We start from the raw sequence: 18,662 nt of genomic DNA, 5'->3' as shown, positions 1-18,662 counted from the left end.
GTTGACTATAGCAGGCATGTGACATCCCGGATTTTCTTGGTGTTGCTAATGACGCATCGGTTGTTAATTAAATTGGAATGATAATTGATATCAAATGATTCTCTATGAGGCGTTTACATCTAGTTCGTATGGAAGCATTATTTGCCATGCTAATCTTTTATCTATGCACAGATGGAGTGTTATTGAGCTAAAACTGAAAATACCAGAAACGAAATCGCTCACCTTTCGGTCATGTCGGTTAATTTTGTGTTTGTGTATGTATTTCCTCTTACAAATGTTACATATATATATATACACACACTAACTGCGTACTTTGACAGCTTTGGCCTTTGCGTTACAGAGTAACCTCTTTCTGTGAAATCAAGGAATCATCCTTGCGAAGAGAGATTAGCTTAGCACACGCCAAGCACTCCCACTTCTTAAAGGCACAGTCGTTCCCGTAAGTGCAGTTCGGCTCACAACCTTAGATCTGCCCTGGCTTTTATATCGGTAAAGACCACCCCTCCACCTAAACACATACCAAACATCCATACACTGGTTGCGTCTTCTTCTTCTTCTGCGTTCGTGGGCTGAAACTCCCACGTACACTCGTGTTTTTTGCACGGGGAATTTTACGTGCATGACCGTTTTTTACCCCGCCATTTAGGCAGCCATACGCCGTTTCCGGAGGAAGCATGCTGGGTATTTTCGTGTTTCTATAACCCACCGAACTCTGACATGGATTACAGGATCTTTTTCGTGCGCACTTGGTCTTGTGCTTGCGTGTACACACGGGGGTGTTCGGACACCGAGGAGAGTCTGCACACAAAGTTGACTCTGAGAAATAAATCTCTCGCCGAACGTGGGGACGAACTCACGCTGACAGCGGCCAACTGGATACAAATCCAGCGCGCTACCGACTGAGCTACATCCCCGCCCCACTGGTTGCGTCCAGTGCAGACGGTGACCTTTTTGATTAATTAATTTTGCAGATTGCCACGTATGTGCGTTCAAGAAATCAATACATGAACACACATTCTCACTCTGCGCAGAAAGCACAGTGGCTTTTGATTTTTTGGTATGTGTTCAAGTGGAGGTTTGGGCTTATCCCATGTAAAAGCCTGGTCCAATCTGAGATGGTGAGTCGAATCGTTTACACGGGAATGACTGTGCATTGACACGTCAAGACACTTACACAACGGAGAGAGATCGCATGGTGTTGACGCATTGTGCAAGCTGAATCAAATTCAGGCCATCGGCGTGGTGACACACCATGACTGACCCCTGGACCTGGCACTGGGCGGGGCACACGCCCACATCCCCTTTAGGGACGACGGGCCCGGCATCCGTTCCATCACCCGGATTAGGCAAGCCCTAAGGAACATTATCATCTTCATCAGTTTACATTAACACCTGTTGAGAGGGTGCATGCGGTGCGAGCTAGCGACCGCTCGCATGCACACACACACACACACACACACACACACACACACACACACACACACACACACACACACACACACACACACGTGCGCGCGCACAGACACACACAAAGCTTTCGATCTTGATGCACGCTCTGTCTCTCCTTGACCCACCACCATCCCCACCCCCCAATCCCTCGCTCTCTCTCTTTCTCAATTCCGGATAAGCCAGGGTCACCGTCGTGAGGGTGCGTTAGTGAGTGTTGCTTTAGTGGACATTTGCGTCATTTTGGTGTCTTAATTCAATTGACTTATTTGCACATACTTGTCGTCAAATTACAGGCGTTTTTAATTATGCAGACATCACAGCACGCATTCGCAGTTTTTAACGCATAAATTTATTACCTGCTCGACAGGAGCTGTCACACCAGCGACGAAGCCCGACAACAGCAGTAGCAGCAGCACATTCCCCGCATCCAGCCTCATCTACATCTTCATCTGAGCCAGCGACTGTCATTCAAATGACCGCACTCTTCGCCTGGCTACAGTGACAATGGAAACAAGTAATAGGTACTGTTAAATATCTCTTTTTCTCTTTCTGTGTCACACACACACACACACACACGCACGCGCGCGCGTTCTCAGAGAGAAAGAGAGCGAGCGCTTTTCACCGGTGCGTTCGAAAAATCTGTCCAGAGCCCCTCCGGCGAACAGACGTTTTCAAACAATCGGAGGGCAAAGCTAAAAAACAAACATGTATATTAGAGAGAACAGAAAGGGAGAAACAATTGATTCACACACCGTTAGCCTATGTCTCTCTCTGCATCGTCGCGTCAACCCTTGCAATGACGTTTTGCTATTTAATGTGAACTCGTCTATTGGCAGCTAAACTCGTTAGCAAAACGATCAAAACTACCATAGTTCATCTAAATTTTCCCGTTAGCTTCTGGTTCAGCACAAACGTCCATGGTTATTGTGTAGGAGTAGCAATTTCGGACATAGTCTACTTATCTCAGGAAAAATGAATGTCATGTGGCGAGTTCAAAATTTAGTGAAAGCGCCCTTTCTTCTTCACTTCCCTGGTAAACATAGTCATAAATAAAGGGCGAATACATACCTGTCAACGATGTAGGTTGCAAGAACACATTTCAAGCACAGACACGGAGAAACAAGTCTAATATTAAAACAGCGGTACTGCTGTTTTTCAAGACTTCTTTGGAGGCGTTTGCGTGGTGGCGCTTTGCCGTCATAACTTTGATGACGTCAGGAGAAAATGACGCAAAACGTTCCGAGGTCATGATGTCAAAAACAGGTTCCATGATTGATGGAGTGATGGTGCATGCGAAAGCGAATTTGCTGTTGTTCTGTTGTGTGTGTGTGTGTGTGTGTGTGTGTGTGTGTGTGTGTGTGTGTGTGTGTGTGTGTGTGTGTGTGTGTGTGTGTGTGTGTGTGTGTGTGTGTGTGTGTGTTTGCGCGTGTGCTAGTGTTTGTGTTAGAATTGTGAGAAAACAAAACTGAGAACATGACCAGAGACAAAGGTGTTTCGACAGCGTTGTATGCAACAATACCGACAACAAAATCGACATCACCATAACAGACATAATTATACAAGCACAATAGTTTTTTTGTTTTGTTTTTGTTTTTAAATTCCATTAACATGCATCGCTCACACACACACACACACACACCCGCGCGCACTTTCCTGCAGAAGCACGCACGCACGCACACAGTCATATCGTTTTCAAGTTCCTCTGATTCTCTTTGCACGTTGTGCATTTTCGAGACGTGACACAGGGACTCAAATCGATGTCAGTTTCGACAGCCATACAACAAAAACATACAAGAGAATAAGTGGGCATCAAATGTTAATATATGCACACAAATCATTACAACAACTGTCACGTCCAAGTGAGACACATAATACAAATTGTCCCGGTAATAAAATCAGTTAAAGGTCGTATCAAAAACATCGTCAAATGTCAGTCAAAAAGGTACCAGTTTACAGCGTCACAAGTCGTCATGACTGAATGGATCGTCACCATACATACGGATTTTCCTGAAGAATAGGCTACACCTTTCGGACTCTCGATTTGAAGTGTATTAATTCAAACATGTATTACATTTGCAATGTGTATTTCCTTGACAAGGCATCAATATCCTTTTCCCCAGAGTACTTGCAGTTTAGCTGTGAATCACAGGCGCATCACAATTAAGGTCCAAGAGGCCTATGGAATGACCGTCCACGTTATACACGAGAAAATACATTCTCGAGGAGTGTAATACAATATCTAGCACAGACTTCAAAAGCAAGCGATCTCAACCGGCAAACGGGCCCGTAAACACTCTTGCTGCACCATATTTTGCACTACCGGGTTACTTTGGCTGATTTCAGAAAGTCTAGTGCTATGCGATAAAAAGCGCATTTGAAGTTGTCATCACATGAGTTATCCGTCCTTTGGTGAGTCGCAGTCCTGGCTGAAAGATGTTCAAAGAGCTCTGCAAAATCCACCTGGAGTTCAATCTTGCCTAGCTGACATGCAAATTGTCACGAAATCCAGTTGTGCGCAAACTTCTAGCATTGGTACTAAGGGATTTTCTTCACGAGACATCAGTTCGTAAAATTGGCGTGTGAAATTGAAAACCTCACAAATATTTCCGCAGTGCGTGTCCGTCATCAATTTTTGCTCTACCACCATATTCGGCTTGCAGGTAACGAGATCAGAATCCTCCGCTTACACCAAAACCAGCTCTCAGGACGACCCCTTGTCACGATATCAGTTGTGCTGTTGCTGCGCAATCCGCCTTGCTTCGGCGAAACAAAAAAGCACAGCACTGCCTGTAAAGTATTGGTGTGGGTGACAGCAGCAAGTTCCGCCCAGTTTCTAAGCACCACTAGTCAGCTCCATCGGTCAGGCAGGTTCGCTAAGGCCTCATCACCACCGAAGTAGTGCTTAACCTTGCGTGGAAAGTATTCGCCTGGGTGACACAAGCAAGTTCAGTCCAGCTTGTTTCCACCACTAGGCAGCTCCGTATTTGATGTTGTCTGGTATATTCTCCTTGGCTTTATCGTCACCGAAGTCCGCCCCGACTTCCCCAAACTGCGTCATGATGGTCATGCGCCGTCTGCCCAGTTGTTTCTCGGAAGGTTCTTTGGGAGCAGGTGCCGCCTGTACAGGGCATACAAAAGAACCGCATGAAATATGACTGCACGGGGAAGGAAGATTAAAATAATTGGGAAAACCAAGAACACAGAGCATGTTCGGCACAGGATATTCAAAACATCATCACACAGGTCTTTTGAGTTCACCAAATGCAAATTAAATAAGAAAAGCGAACGCTTACACGATCGACTCGCCCTCGTTACCCCCTTTCTCTGAACCACCTTACCCCATAGAAGACTCCCTCCCTTTTAAGACCCCCAACAAGTAATTTTCAAGACCCTGTTTTCTCAGATATTCTGATCATAACCTCTGTAAGTTTACACCCATTCTAAGACCTGATTTTCTCAGGGTTTTGTAGGTCTTAAAAGGCGGATTCCACTACAAATGACACCCCCCCCCCCCCCCCCCCCCAATAAAAAAAATCTGTTCCAGCTTCATAACGTAATGTTCAAGAGAACGTTCACGTCCGACTGACTGACACAAACTTGACCCTAATGTGACCTGTATCAATCCATTTAGTTATTCAACCCTAATGATATTTCACATATATACAAACTTGAACGACGCCCCAACCTCCTTCCAACCACCATCTCTAGCCTGACATACAGCCTAACAAGAATCATATTGATAATGATTACTAATTTTCTTGACCAAATTGAGTTTTGGCTATCCCAGACAAAATAATTATGTGTACTAGACACTTGCGTGACCTCATTTCTGACACCAATAGTCTAGCCAAGACTTAAAAAAAAGACACTAAGCTGTGACCAAATCAGACAATGACATCGTAGCTTGATGACCTCAATACTTATTTTCTTGATAGCTTAGTGGATATTTCAGGGGTAAAAATCTTATCCAGCAAACAATTTTCATGCTGTGACTCTGAAATTTGATCAAAACAAGCCAAATGTCTGCTGATTGTGAACACCTACAATTGTGCGAAATTTGGAGGCTTTTGCTCCCAAAATAACTGAGAAAACCTCAACACAAAGATTGTACGAACATGACCCCGTTGTGACCCCAAAATGTGACAGGGGTAAAAAAAAAAAAACTAGGGTCAAGTCGGGAGATTTTTAAATCCTAGAAGTATGCAAAGTTTCAAAGCTTTAGCTTCAAAAACATCCGAAATAACCCCAACGTTAAGTTTTTATGAAATGAACATGACCCCGCTGTGACCCCATAAAGTTGACGAGGGTTAACCACACTGGGGTCATTTCGTGAGATCATTAAACCCAAACAGTGTGCAAAGTTTCAAAGATTTAGCTTGAAACACTTCCGAGATAACCTCAACGTTTTTTTGTCCACGGACGGACGGACGGACACCTAAGACTCACCAATTACTCAGGTGAGTCAAAAAGCAAACAGTCTTCGTCGTGGAAATGTCCTTGCACATTTAAAAATAAGAACCAGGTACGTAGCTCTATCACAATAAAGAACAAACCACCAGATATACTATAATACACACAAAAGGCGAACAAGACAGACAAAAAAGAAAGATCACCACTGGACTCGCAGCTGCTGCTGGTTTCTGAGTTGCTGGCTTTTTCTGAACGACTGGTTTCTGCGTTTCCTGCTGACCGCCTGTGGCACCGTCTTCATCCCCCGACTCTTCCCCCGACCCTTCAGGCTGAGCAGGTACAGTCCCTTCAATAACTGACATGCTCCGCGCCCGCTCAAAGTCATCTGCGGTCCACTGGGAGTAAGCCCTCTTGAAGGCACCTTCCCCTCTCGCCATTTCAAATTCCTCAGGCTGCCATTGCGAATACGCTTTTTTGAACGACAAGGTTCGTCTCTTTGGGACCGGTGGGGATGGGGAAGAGGATGTAGATGTTTCCTCTGTGCTTTTCGCCGTCTCCGTCTCGCTTGCGGAGGTGGAATCTTCCGTGTCCGACACAGGCTCACTTGTTGCCGTTGATTGTAAATCTGACTGCAACACAAAATGAGTTTAAATTGGTATAGAGTCGTTACTGTAAGCAACAAGAAAAGCAAATGCTTTATACGACTCTCCTTTGTCATGTCCATTAGGGTTTTGTAGGTCTTAAAAAGAGGATTCCACTACCTATGACCCCCCCCTCCCACCACCCCCAAAACGCTGTTCCAGATTCATAAAATAATGTTCAAGAGAACTTTCACGTCCGACTGATTGACACAAACTTTATGTGACCTGTATCAGTCCATTCAACCCTAAGAATATTTCACATATATTCAAACCAACCTATTTCCCACCACCATCACTGGCCTGACATTCTCAACATCCAAATCATTTTAGAAACAAGAGATTTTAATTTTTAACAAGAATCATGATAATTACTCATTTTCTTTCTCAAATTGAGTTTTGGCTAGCCCAGACAAAATATGTATACTCAGACAATTGAGTGACCTTATTTCTGACACAATGACATCTTAACATGATGTCATAACCAAGAGTCTAGCCAAGACTGTGACCAAATCAAACAAATGACATCTTAGCTTAAAGGCCAAGACTATATCCTTGATAGCTCAGTGGATATTTTCAGTGGTGAAAATCTTTTCCAGCAAAAATGTTCATGCTCGGAGTCTAAAATTTGATGAAAACAAGCCAAATTTTGGTCATGTCTGCGGATCACCAACACCTACAATTTCCTGAAATTTGGAGGCTTTTGCTCCCACAATAACTGAGAAAACCTCAATGTAAAGATTTTACAAATATGACCCCACTGTGACCCCAAAATGTGACGGGGGTCAACCAAACTAGGGGCACGTCGGTAGCTTATCAAACCCTTGAAGTGTTCAATGTTTCAAAGCTCTAGCTTCAAAAACGTCTAAGATAACGTCAATGTTGAATTATTATGAATCGCACATGTCATGACCCCCTGTGACCCCAAAACTTGACGAGGGTCAATCAAATTTAAGTCAAGTTGGTAGATTATCAAACCCTAGATATGTGCATAATATCAAAGCTCTAGCTTTAAAAACATCCGAGGTAACCTCAACGTTAAATTTTTATTAAGCGAACATGACCACGCTGTGACCCCCAAATGTGACGAGGGTCAACCAAATTGGGGTCACTTCGTGAGATCATTAAACCCTAAGAGTGTGCAAAGTTTCAGAGGTCTAGCTTGAAAAACTTCCGAGATAACCTCAACGTTAAGTTTTTTGTCCACGGCCGGACGGACGGCCATACAACCGGACACATATGAATCCTAATACTCACAAATTACTCCGGTGAGTCAAAAATGGTTAAGATTGTGGCTGTAAATAGAATGACTTGCAGCTATAATTACTTGTTCGAATTCACTTTTTCTTCCATTTCCGTCATCATCAGCATCAAACATCGTCTGTTTCATCGGTGTCATCAACAAGACCAATCAGTCATCGATAGAATCTTATCGACATAACTCTGGACAATGTCATCCATCCTCTGATAATAACAGATTTAACGTGTGACCCTGTTCTGCACATGCCCTAACAACGTTGTTAATTTTGTTCACATATCTTCATATGTCTCTAATTTAGAGAAAGCCTTCGAAGAATCTTTTTATTATGATAAAAGACTTCACGTTCAGGTTAGTTTAAAGGCATATGTACGCGCTCCCGTGTTTACAAAGTGTAGTTTGCCCACAATCGATGTCAAACGCACCATAAGACCATATAATGACGATATGTCACCATGCGCGGACCATAATACATGCATTACAGCTTGTTCTAGCCTCTGAAAAAGTGAGGATGTCAACAAAGCCGCGGTGTTAGCTCCCTTGCATCAACGTTACATGTGTTGCCAAATCTATAAATAGGACCATCTAGATCAAAATAAAAATTCAAATATCTCAACATTTAAGGGCTCCTAGACCACAATATTTTGCAGGGAACTTAATTTAGCATGTCTCCAGCTGTTGGTAAAGCAATTAGCGTGTATATTCATCGAGTTAATATGCCTTTAAACAAGCATCCCTCTTGAAAGAAAATTAAAGATTGAAGAAAAAGGCTGCTCCATTAAAACTATAATTTAACTGATTTGTTTCTTGATTCTTTTTAAAGTCAGACACCCCATCTCTAAAAGAGAAAGCCAACGACGGAAAGTTTGAAGAGATGTCTTTTATTTCTGTTTTGCATAAATATAAGCTATCTACGTTGGCAGAGCACAGCAGTATCTGGGTCAAAATGAACTTTGGAGTTAACACAATCCTGATGTATACATCCGAAATGAAAGCAAATCCTACACAGTGAGTGAGGTGAATGCACAGTTGTCATTAGCAGAGCCCAAACTCAAACGATTGATGCATTTAACTGCACAGTTAAGTCAGATGTGTATTTTGTTAAAGGTTTTCAGTGGAACACCCCACGATAAGCTACCCAAGACCGAGGAGACATCTCTTTTGTTTATGTCTTCTTCCCAGTTTCAGTTAATTCACAAAGCTCACCTTTTTATACAATATTTAACCCAATAATCTCATTTTGACTCGCTGCTGCTTTCAATTTCCAATGCTGCTTATTGCTCAATGACGACCATAACAGCTGGGGTGAGCTTATCAAAGACAGCTGGGGTGAGCTTATCTAAGACAGCTGGGGTGAGCTTATCAAAGACAGCTAGGGTGAGCTTATCAAAGAAGGGTGTCCACCGCTCTGCCGTGCTCCACCAACCTGTGCCACAGTCAGTTCCAATCCCCCATCGTGGAGCATCGCTCTGCCCACGCCGCCACCATGGAGCCCAGAGAAGCCTCTTTCTTCAGCTCCGCTTGCTCGCTGGCCAGTACTGCGGCTGCTCGGGAAGGCCCGGGACGGTCGTATATATCCACCACGTGCGATTTAGGTGGGCCAGAAGGAGGACGATGTTTTCTGCGGGCCGGTTCAGAATGCCTGGTTGATTTGGATCGCTTCTTGGGTATGGGGAAGGGACGACTAAGCCTTGCGGAGTCCCTAGCCGTAGACCCGTGTCTTCGTGGAGTGTAATTGGTGGCGCTCCCTGCCATCGAATTCCTGGCCCATTCCACGATCATCGGACCCAGGTCACTCTGCGAACTGACCGCCAGGAAAGGGCCGTCCATCTCGAATAGGATGTCATGATCGGACTCAGGCTCTGAGCAGCTATGGCTGACGTTCTTGGAAGCTAGACTAGACATCTGTGGAAGCAAGGTTGGGCGACCATAAACAGCGTTCGTTGAACAAAAAATATGCACGTAAGTTGGTGGACATTCATATTAGGTTTCGGGCAAAACTGTATGTTGAATTTTCTTCAAGATTTAAGCTTCAAGAATAGTCTCTGACATTTAAAATACACTCGAAGCTTTTGGGCTGAGGTGCACGATGCAACACTGGGTCCAGGGCTACCAATCGCGTGTGAACCAACCGCGGGGTTTGATTGGTTAATATCCCATCACATTTCAATTTCAACCAATCCAACTCGCGGCTGCGTACCACTGAGTTTCGCTTCGTGCACCTCGGGTATTTATGTGACCATTAGATTGTTCCTGTGTGTGTGTGTGTGTGTGTGTGTGTGTGTGTGTGTGTGTGTGTGTGTGTGTGTGTGTGTGTGTGTTTGGGAAGCAGTGCGAGTATGTGGCATGGGAGAACAAGTGCATAGCCTACAAAACATGACATGTTAGCCTCCATTGAGATATTCTAAAACAAACAGTTTTTAAATTTTGGAATGTTTGTAGTTGAAGTTTGCTCACAAGCGAATGCCTACCTCGATTCGAGAAACTGTCGACTGTGATTCAAATTTTGTTGTTCAGATTTACTTGCAAAGGTCTGTGGTTTTCACCAGTGAATACCTACCTCAGTACGATCTGTTTCCGTCTCGGACTCGGACGTTTCGTTTCCTGACGTGGCCGATGGGCTTCCTGCGTTGCTGTTTTTCCCTTTACTACCTTTCTTCTTCTTACCCTTTGCGTCAAAACAAAGATAATATCTTTTAAGCTTAGAGGATTCGTGAGACCATTTCTATTTGTTGGGTTTACACCATTACGAAGTAAATTTCCCACTTTGTTCGGATGATAGGATTCCTCAGATGGCTCCTTTTTGTTCCGTTTAAACGAGTCTTGATATTGCTTATCTTTGTTTTGTTTAGGACGTTGTTAAACTTGTTTCAGAAGTGCGTGAGCAATATTCAGTAAACGGAAACCATACAAGAAAGAGATGATGATGATGATGATGGAACTTTATTTTTCAAGGATAGAGGTTTAAGGCGACGCCTTTTCTTACAACCGGTCCTTAAGAGAGAGAGAGAGAGAGAGAGAGAGAGAGAGAGAGAGAGAGAGAGAGAGAGAGAGAGAGAGAGAGAGAGAGAGAGAGAGAGAGTACGGAAAGTTTATTAGAATTGGCCTAAGGGCCCTTTTGAAGGATAAACACAATTTACAAATTACTTTATAAAACCGTCACATTAGGACATACAATAATCAAACCAAAACATATGTTCAGGCATCTAAAGTCACACATCAAGGGTTATGGTTTTCCAAAAGCGAATACCTTTTCTTGAAATAAATAAATTTGCTTGAGCACAGAGAGAGAGAGAGACAGAGAGAGAGAGAGAGAGAGAGAGAGAGAGAGAGAGAGAGAGAGAGAAAGAGATGGATAGAGAGAGAGATAGAGGGGGGGTGTTTAGCATTTCACACTGGTACACGCCCACACCCCCCCCCCCCCCCCACCGCTAGGGGTGGTTAGCATTTCACACAGGTACACGCCCACACTCACCCCCCTCCCAACACACACACAGCAAGCCGACAAAGGCACTTACTTCGGTATCACTCTTGTCGCTCTTTGACTTCTTCTCTTTCTTGTCCTTTCCTCCTTTCTCTTTCTTGTCCTTTCCTCCTTTCTCTTTCTTGTCCTTTCCTCCTTTTTCTTTCTTGTCCTTTCCTCCTTTTTCTTTCTTGTCCTTTCCTCCTTTCTCGTCCTTTTCTCCTTTCTCTTTCTTGTCTTTTTTTTTCTTCTTTTGGCTAGCGTCAGCCTCGGATTCGCTGGCAGGAGCTGTACTGTCATCCCCTTTATCCTTCTTTTTCTTCTTGTCCTTCTTCGAGCTTTTCTCTTCCTTGCCCGCGTCCTTATCCTTATCTTTCTTGTCTTTCTTGCCCTTATCTTTCTTGTCCGTACCTGTCTCGTCCGTCTTGGCCTTATCTTTCTTGTCTTTCTTGCCTTTCTTGCTTTTTTCCTTCTTCTGAGTTAGAAAGAAAGAAGGAAAGAAAGACAGAAAGAAAGAAACTGTACATGCAAATAAATGTTAGATTCAAAATCGCGAACGAAGACAGAAGACACGAATACAGTACACTGATAAACTCTCAAACTTTTTCTTCTTCTTCAAATCCGTGCCACGAATGGTAATCCAACATGTCAGCTAGTTCCAAAAAGTGTTGTTGAGTTTTCCGTTAAATAAAAAACACATAAGTTCACCAAGCTGAACCAATGTTTTGACATTTTTGTAATAGAGATCTCTTCGGCTGTACAATGTTAATTTTATGACCAATGAACAAAGAACTTCTGAATGATCAGCCAGACACTAATCAAATTACAAAGTCTGTCCTCATTAAAGTTTCATTTATGTCCAGATACACAAGGTCAACAAAACACTGCGTATAAGGTAGATCGATTTTGAAGCTCAGCTGCCTTCAAAAACACACACACACACACACACACACACACACACACACACACACACACACACACACACACATACTCCTAATGTATCATTGCGATTTACGAATGGGACACGAAAGAGTTTGACAAGTATCAAGGCAAACAAAAGTAAAAGAAAGATTTTTATCAGTCTCAGTTCATGGCCGAGTGTTCAAATAACCGCCAACTGTATACTATCATCGACAAATTACAAGGAAAGAAGAAAGACTCGTCTCTTCCTAACAATGTTCCTAGAAATGAATTACCAGACACTTTCAGTGCTTTCTTTGTCAAAAAGATCGCTCAGATCAGGACTGAGCTTGATCGATGTGTTGAGTCGCCTGTGTTTGAACATTTTTGTGGTGAAACCCTTGCAAGTTTTTCTCCTGTGAGTGAAACTAAAATTCAAGATTTACTGAAACAAGAAGGGCAAAGCCCATACGACTCACATGCTTGACCTTGACCTTTACAGCAATGACATCATACACTAAGAACTGCTTTACACATTTTCCTACCAAAATACATGTGACCTTGACCCAAGGTCAAGGTCATCCAAGGTCATGCAACACAAAGCTGTTAATTCAAGACATAGGAAGTACAATGGTGCTCATTGGCTCTTTCTACCATGAGATATGGTCACTTTTAGTGGTTCACTACCTTATTTTGGTCACATTTCATAAGGGTCAAAGTGACCTTGACCTTGATCATATGTGACCAAATGTGTCTCATGATGAAAGCATAACATGTGCCCCACATAATTTTTAAGTTTGAAACAGTTATCTTCCATAGTTCAGGGTCAAGGTCACTTCAAAATATGTATACAATCCAACTTTGAAGAGCTCCTGTGACCTTGACCTTGAAGCAAGGTAAACCAAACTGGTATCAAAAGATGGGGCTTACTTTGCCCTATATATCATATATAGGTGAGGTATTGAATCTCAAAAACTTCAGAGAAAATGTGAAAAATGTGAAAAATAGCTGTTTTTTAGGCAACATTTATGGCCCCTGCGACCTTGACCTTGAAGCAAGGTCAAGATGCTATGTATGTTTTTTGGGGCCTTGTCATCATACACCATCTTGCCAAATTTGGTACTGATAGACTGAATAGTGTCCAAGAAATATCCAACGTTAAAGTTTTCCGGACGGACGGACGGACGGACGTCCGGACGGACGTCCGGACGGACGGACGACTCGGGTGAGTACATAGACTCACTTTTGCTTCGCATGTGAGTCAAAAATTCTTGAGCAAAAGTTGTTCTCTTGACCCCCTACCAACCTCCTTGGTAAAAGTACATCTCAGCAGCTTTGTACCAGTGATCACAGAGATTGTGAACTCGTCACTCTTGTCAGGCACTGTACCTCCTCAGCTCAAGCAGGCACTGGTGACACCACTCCTAAAGAAACAGGGCTGGATCAGAATGTCCTGAAGAACTACAGGCCAGTCTCAAACCTTTCATTCCTGGCCAAAATCATTGAGGTTGTGTTGAGTCAACTACACAGCCACTTAGAGAGCAATGATCTGCTAGAGGAACACCAATCTGCTTATCGTAGATACCACGGAACGGAAACTGCTCTACTTGATGTCACCAGTGATTTGCTTGATGATGCAGACAACGGTAAAGTGTCAGTCCTTTCCTTCCTGGATTTGTCAGCTGCTTTCGATACAATTGACCACAGGATTCTGCTGAAAAGATTAGAAGAAACTTTTGGAATCACTGCAACTGCATTGAAATGGTTCGAGTCGTACATGGAAGATAGATTCCAGTCAGTTGTCATTGACGGCAGAAAATCGAAGCCTGCGCTCCTTCAGTACGGTGTTCAGGATCAGTGTTGGGGCCTGTTTTATTTAGTCTATACACTCAACCAATGTCAAGCATCATGAAAGAACAAAGCTGTGATTACCACAAGTTTGCTGACGATACGCAGCTCAGAGGTTCTGAAATACCAGAAAAAGACACTATTCTCACAGACAAGCTTGAGCAGTGTGTAGAGAAAGTACAAGATTGGATGCTGTGCAACAAACTGAAACTCAACGACAATAAGACTGAGGCCCTGAAAGTTGGTACCCGCTCCCAGGGTAGTAGAGCTCCTGGGGCTAGTCTGAGGGTAGGGGACCATGAAATAGTCTTTAAGCCTTATGTTAAACATCTTGGGGTATATCTTGATTCACAACTTACCATGAGCAGAAAAGTGAGTCACATTTGCAGTACATCCTACCTGGAGATTCGCAGAGTAGCCAAGATCAGGCGTTTTTTGACCAAGAAAGCTGCCACACAGCTCGTCTGTGCACGTGTTACACCTCGCATTGACTACTGCAATTCTCTCTTGGCTGGCATTTCAACTGATCAGCTATCTCACATTCAACGAGTTCAGAACAGTGCAGCTAAGGTAATCCTCAGAAAGAATCGCAGGGATCATGCTACGCCACGGCTGAATCATCTCCACTAACTTCCAGTGCAACAGAGAATACAGTACAAGCTGGGCACTCTCGCTTTCAACTACTTTCATGGCACCCTCCCTCCTTACTTGTCATCAAAACTGACAAAGTACTCTCCAACTAGGTCCCTGAGATCCTCATCCCAGCTGCTCCTCACAGTCCCTAGAACTAAACTAAAATCAGCTGGACAAAGATCATTCAGATATCAAGTCCCTACACTCTGGAACTCACTTCCCCTAGCGGTCCGCCAGTCTCCTTCACTACCATCATTTAAGATTAAACTTAAGACTCACCTGTACAAATCTGCCTTTTACTAAAATGAACAAAGTAATTAGGACATTGAAGCTGTGGTGCAATGCGTGCATGTGACTTGTGAGTAAATGTGCTGAATGATAAGTTTGCTTGTTGACTGCTGGTTTTTAAACCTTCTAGAGGATCATATGTATCTGGTTGTTGTTTATAAAATTTTAACTATTAGTATTAATGCCTGTATTGTATGATGACTTGAATTCGATGTTTTAATGTGTATTGGGTTTAAAAGTCCTAATGTAGTATTATAATACAGTATGCCTGTTGTTAGTTGTTTAATTTGTTGCCCCACAGTCTATGTTGCATCTTCGTTCTGATTTAGATTTTTACGCTTTTATGTGAGTTCTGTTTTATTGTCAGACTTTTTATGTGTAACTATGTGTCTATTACTTATCTTACGTGGTTTTTTTCCCCATCTTTTTAAAAAAACAATTTTTCTAGATTATCTTATATAACTATAAGTGGTCGTTGTCGATCTATGAATTGTTTTTAATGCTTGTATGTTATTTCTTACGAGAAAACTTTTTATATGTAAAATGTTAAATTTTAATGTCTAATGTAAAGCGCCATATGAGACTGCCATTTGACGGTGAACAGCGCTATAAAAGAATGTTTTATTATTATTATTATTATTATTATTATTATTATTATTATTATTATTATTATTAAAGCTATACGTACTGATGATGGCTCTGAAGCTGGCTCCGATTCGCTGGCGCTGGTAACGGCTAAATTAGACAATAACTTTTTAATCAAAACAGACATAAACAAAACAAACAACAAGGCAAAACAAACAACAAAGCAACACAAACAACAAAGCAAAACAAACAACCAACACAAAAACAGAAACCAACATCAGTGTTCCATTGTGTTGCATTACTGCGTCCCAACTCAACTGTGAAGAAATAATATGCAAAAAGAGCTTCACAAGTAAATGGTCCACCTAAATGCGTGTGTTTGTGTTTGTGTGTGTGTGTTTGTGTGTGTATGTGGCATTGTGTGTGTGTGTGTGTGTGTGTGTGTGTGTGTGTGTGTGTGTGTGTGTGTGTGTGTGTGTATGTGTATGTATGTGCGTGTGTGAATTTGTGTGTGTGTGTGAGTGTGTACTTACTACAATTGTTTGTGCCTCCAGATGCCGGGTAAGACATACTCTATGCTTTACTTCATGTTTGATATTAAAAACAACTGTAAGAAAAAAAGAAAACAAGTCGCGTAAGGCGAAAATACAACATTTTGTCAAGTAGCTGTCGAACTCACAGAATGAAACTGAACGCAATGCCATTTTTCAGCAAGACCGTATACTCGTAGCATCGTCAGTCCACCGCTCATGGCAAAGGCAGTGAAATTGACAAGAATAGCGGGGTAGTATAGTTGCGCTAAGAAGGATAGCACGCTTTTCTGTACCTCTCTTTGTTTTAACTTTCTGAGCGTGTTTTTAATCCAAACATATCCTATCAATATGTTTTTGGAATCAGGAACCGACAAGGAATAAGATGAAAGTGTTTTTAAATTGATTTCGACAATTTAATTTTGATAATAATTTTTATATATTTATTTTTGAGAGCTTGTTTTTAATCCAAATATAACATATTTATATGTTTTTGGAATCAGAAAATAATGGAGAATAAGATGAACGTAAATTTGGATCGTTTTATAAATTTTTATTTTTTTTTTACAATTTTCAGATTTTTAATGACCAAAGTCATCAATTAATTTTTAAGCCACCAAGCTGAAATGCAATACCGAAGTCCGGGCTTTGTCGAAGATTACTTGACCAAACTTTCAACCAATTTGGTTGAAAAATGAGAGCGTGACAGTGCCGCCTCAACTTTCACGAAAAGCCGGATATGACGTCATAAAAGACATTTATCAAAAAAATGAAAAAAACGTCTGGGGATTTCATACCCAGGAACTCTCATGTCAAATTTCATAAAGATCGGTCCAGTAGTTTAGTCTGAATCGCTCTACACACACACACAGACACACACACACACGCACGCACGCACACACACCACGACCCTCGTCTCGATTCCCCCTCTACGTTAAAACATTTAGTCAAAACTTGACTAAATGTAAAAAAGAAGAATAGCATTCCGCCCCTACCTGTTGCATTCGTGGTCGCTGCTTCCTGTGACAAAAAGACATGATAGACAAATGAGAGACAATAATAATAATAATAATAATAAATGAGCATTTATATAGCGCAACATCATAACTTTACAATTATGCTCTTTGCGCTTGACACATTTAAAATTTAAAACACAGTTATACAAGCATTTACATCTACATTCGTAGTCAGCAACGCTTAATTAAAAGCATACACCATCAAACATACATTACAAAAGATTCTTCCACTAACTAAGTAATAAAAACATGAATAAAATAGGTAGTGAAAACAAGGAAATACCAGCTGAATACCCTTAATCAAACAGAACATGTTATCAACAATACTGAAAACCGACCTAGATGTTTATATACATTATCACATTATCACTAAAACAACAAATACACTACATGTAGCCTATACTGATGGACTGAGAGAACAAAATCAGGGGTTGTATTTCTTGAAGAGGTGCGTTTTTCGTTTGAATGCTTGGGGTGACTGAGAGTGGCGGATGTGAAAGGGGAGAGAATTCCATTGTGTGGGTGCGCAGAAAGTAAAAGTGCGTTGTCCGTATGTTTTGGTTTTGGTGTGTGGAATGGTGAGGATGCGACAGTCAGAAGAGGCACGGAGTTGTCTTGCTGGAGAATAGACGGTGAGGAGTTCAGAGAAGTAAGCAGGAGACGAGCCAGAAAAGAAGTTAAAGCAGAGGGTGGACAGTTTGTAGTCAATGCGGGCTTGAATAGGTAACCAGTGCAGTGTGTGAAGAAGTGGTGTTGCGTGATCTCGCTTTCATGCTTTCAGAATGAGGCGTGCTGCCGAGTTTTGGACTTTTTGTAGTTTATGCAGGAGGTACAGAGGACAGCCAGAGAGAAGAGAGTTGCAGTGGTCAAGTTTAGAAAGAACAAAGGCACAGACAAGAGTGTTAGTTATTTGAGAGGAGAGTGTGTGGCGAATGGTGCTGATCTTACGAAGCTCAAAATAAGCTGCCCAATATCGGGTTGTGTGAGTGGTACTGGGTTAAATATAGCAATAAAGCTATATAACTCAGTGATGTGTGTGTGTGTGTGTGTGTGTGTGTGTGTGTGTGTGTGTGTGTGTGTGTGTGTGTTCTTGGTTGTATGTGTGTGAGAAAGATTCTCAACATGAACAGAGTAAGAAAAATGTTCTGCGGGTTGCTCTGCGGTAGCAATAGATTTTTACGGTTGTTCCTGGTGATTTACCAGGAACTGATGTGGGAAAGATAAGAGATTCCCCTCTAGATTACAAGGAAATACTCCCCAATGTTTGTTTGTCTCTATTTAGAACTATAACACAGTACAAACGAACCTGTGTGCACTTTTTGTTGCACGAATGTCAATGTGAGATAGAGACAAAGAAGATAAACGGAACAACATCGGTAAGACAGACGGAGATGGGAGACAGACAGAGAGCTGCACCGAAATACGTGTTTCGAGCTCATTACTATTGCCGAATGGGTGTGAGAGACATGATGTTATGGCCAGTTCGAAAGCTCAGAAATCTTTCGTGAAATATAACTGTAACATTCTATACAAGGAAATCACACACTGTTAATAGCTTGAAAAGAACTTTAATTCCAAAGAGGTGACGTGTTTGCTTTTGCTGGCATTTTTTGCCACTATTTGCCACACCAAAGGCAAAAATAT

General features: G+C 42.1%; 2 protein-coding genes across 11 annotated transcripts in view; both read right to left on the bottom strand.

The window, feature by feature from the left end:
- Positions 1–2,667, bottom strand: part of LOC138981924 (dentin sialophosphoprotein-like) — a 40,945-nt gene extending 38,278 nt beyond the window's left edge. For all 3 annotated transcript variants that reach the window (XM_070355094.1, XM_070355096.1, XM_070355095.1), the window contains exons 1-3: positions 2,518–2,667; positions 1,806–1,942; positions 1,175–1,353 (exon numbers count right to left, since the gene is read on the bottom strand). In XM_070355094.1, coding sequence (XP_070211195.1) covers positions 1,175–1,353; positions 1,806–1,886 — 260 coding nt within the window. In that variant the 5' untranslated portion in view covers positions 1,887–1,942; positions 2,518–2,667. The remainder of the gene's footprint in view (positions 1–1,174; positions 1,354–1,805; positions 1,943–2,517) is intronic.
- A 581-nt stretch (positions 2,668–3,248) lies between these two features.
- LOC138981922 (dentin sialophosphoprotein-like) overlaps positions 3,249–18,662 on the bottom strand; it is a 70,793-nt gene continuing 55,379 nt past the window's right edge. For 4 of the 8 annotated variants that reach the window (XM_070355086.1, XM_070355089.1, XM_070355090.1 and 1 more), the window contains 6 exons: positions 16,998–17,022; positions 15,576–15,622; positions 11,274–11,693; positions 10,316–10,423; positions 6,063–6,488; positions 3,249–4,567 (listed from right to left, as the gene is read on the bottom strand). In XM_070355086.1, coding sequence (XP_070211187.1) covers positions 4,418–4,567; positions 6,063–6,488; positions 10,316–10,423; positions 11,274–11,693; positions 15,576–15,622; positions 16,998–17,022 — 1,176 coding nt within the window. In that variant the 3' untranslated portion in view covers positions 3,249–4,417. Of the gene's footprint in view, positions 4,568–6,062; positions 6,489–9,181; positions 9,661–10,315; positions 10,424–11,273; positions 11,694–15,575; positions 15,623–16,997; positions 17,023–18,662 lie in introns of those variants that run through there. The other 4 variants (XM_070355091.1, XM_070355092.1, XM_070355087.1 and 1 more) reach the window with 3 other exon arrangements.

This window comes from Littorina saxatilis, linkage group LG12 (genome assembly GCF_037325665.1).
Source record: "Littorina saxatilis isolate snail1 linkage group LG12, US_GU_Lsax_2.0, whole genome shotgun sequence".
In the NCBI taxonomy this organism is placed as follows: domain Eukaryota; kingdom Metazoa; phylum Mollusca; class Gastropoda; order Littorinimorpha; family Littorinidae; genus Littorina; species Littorina saxatilis.
This window is presented reverse-complemented; position numbering and strand designations above follow the sequence as displayed.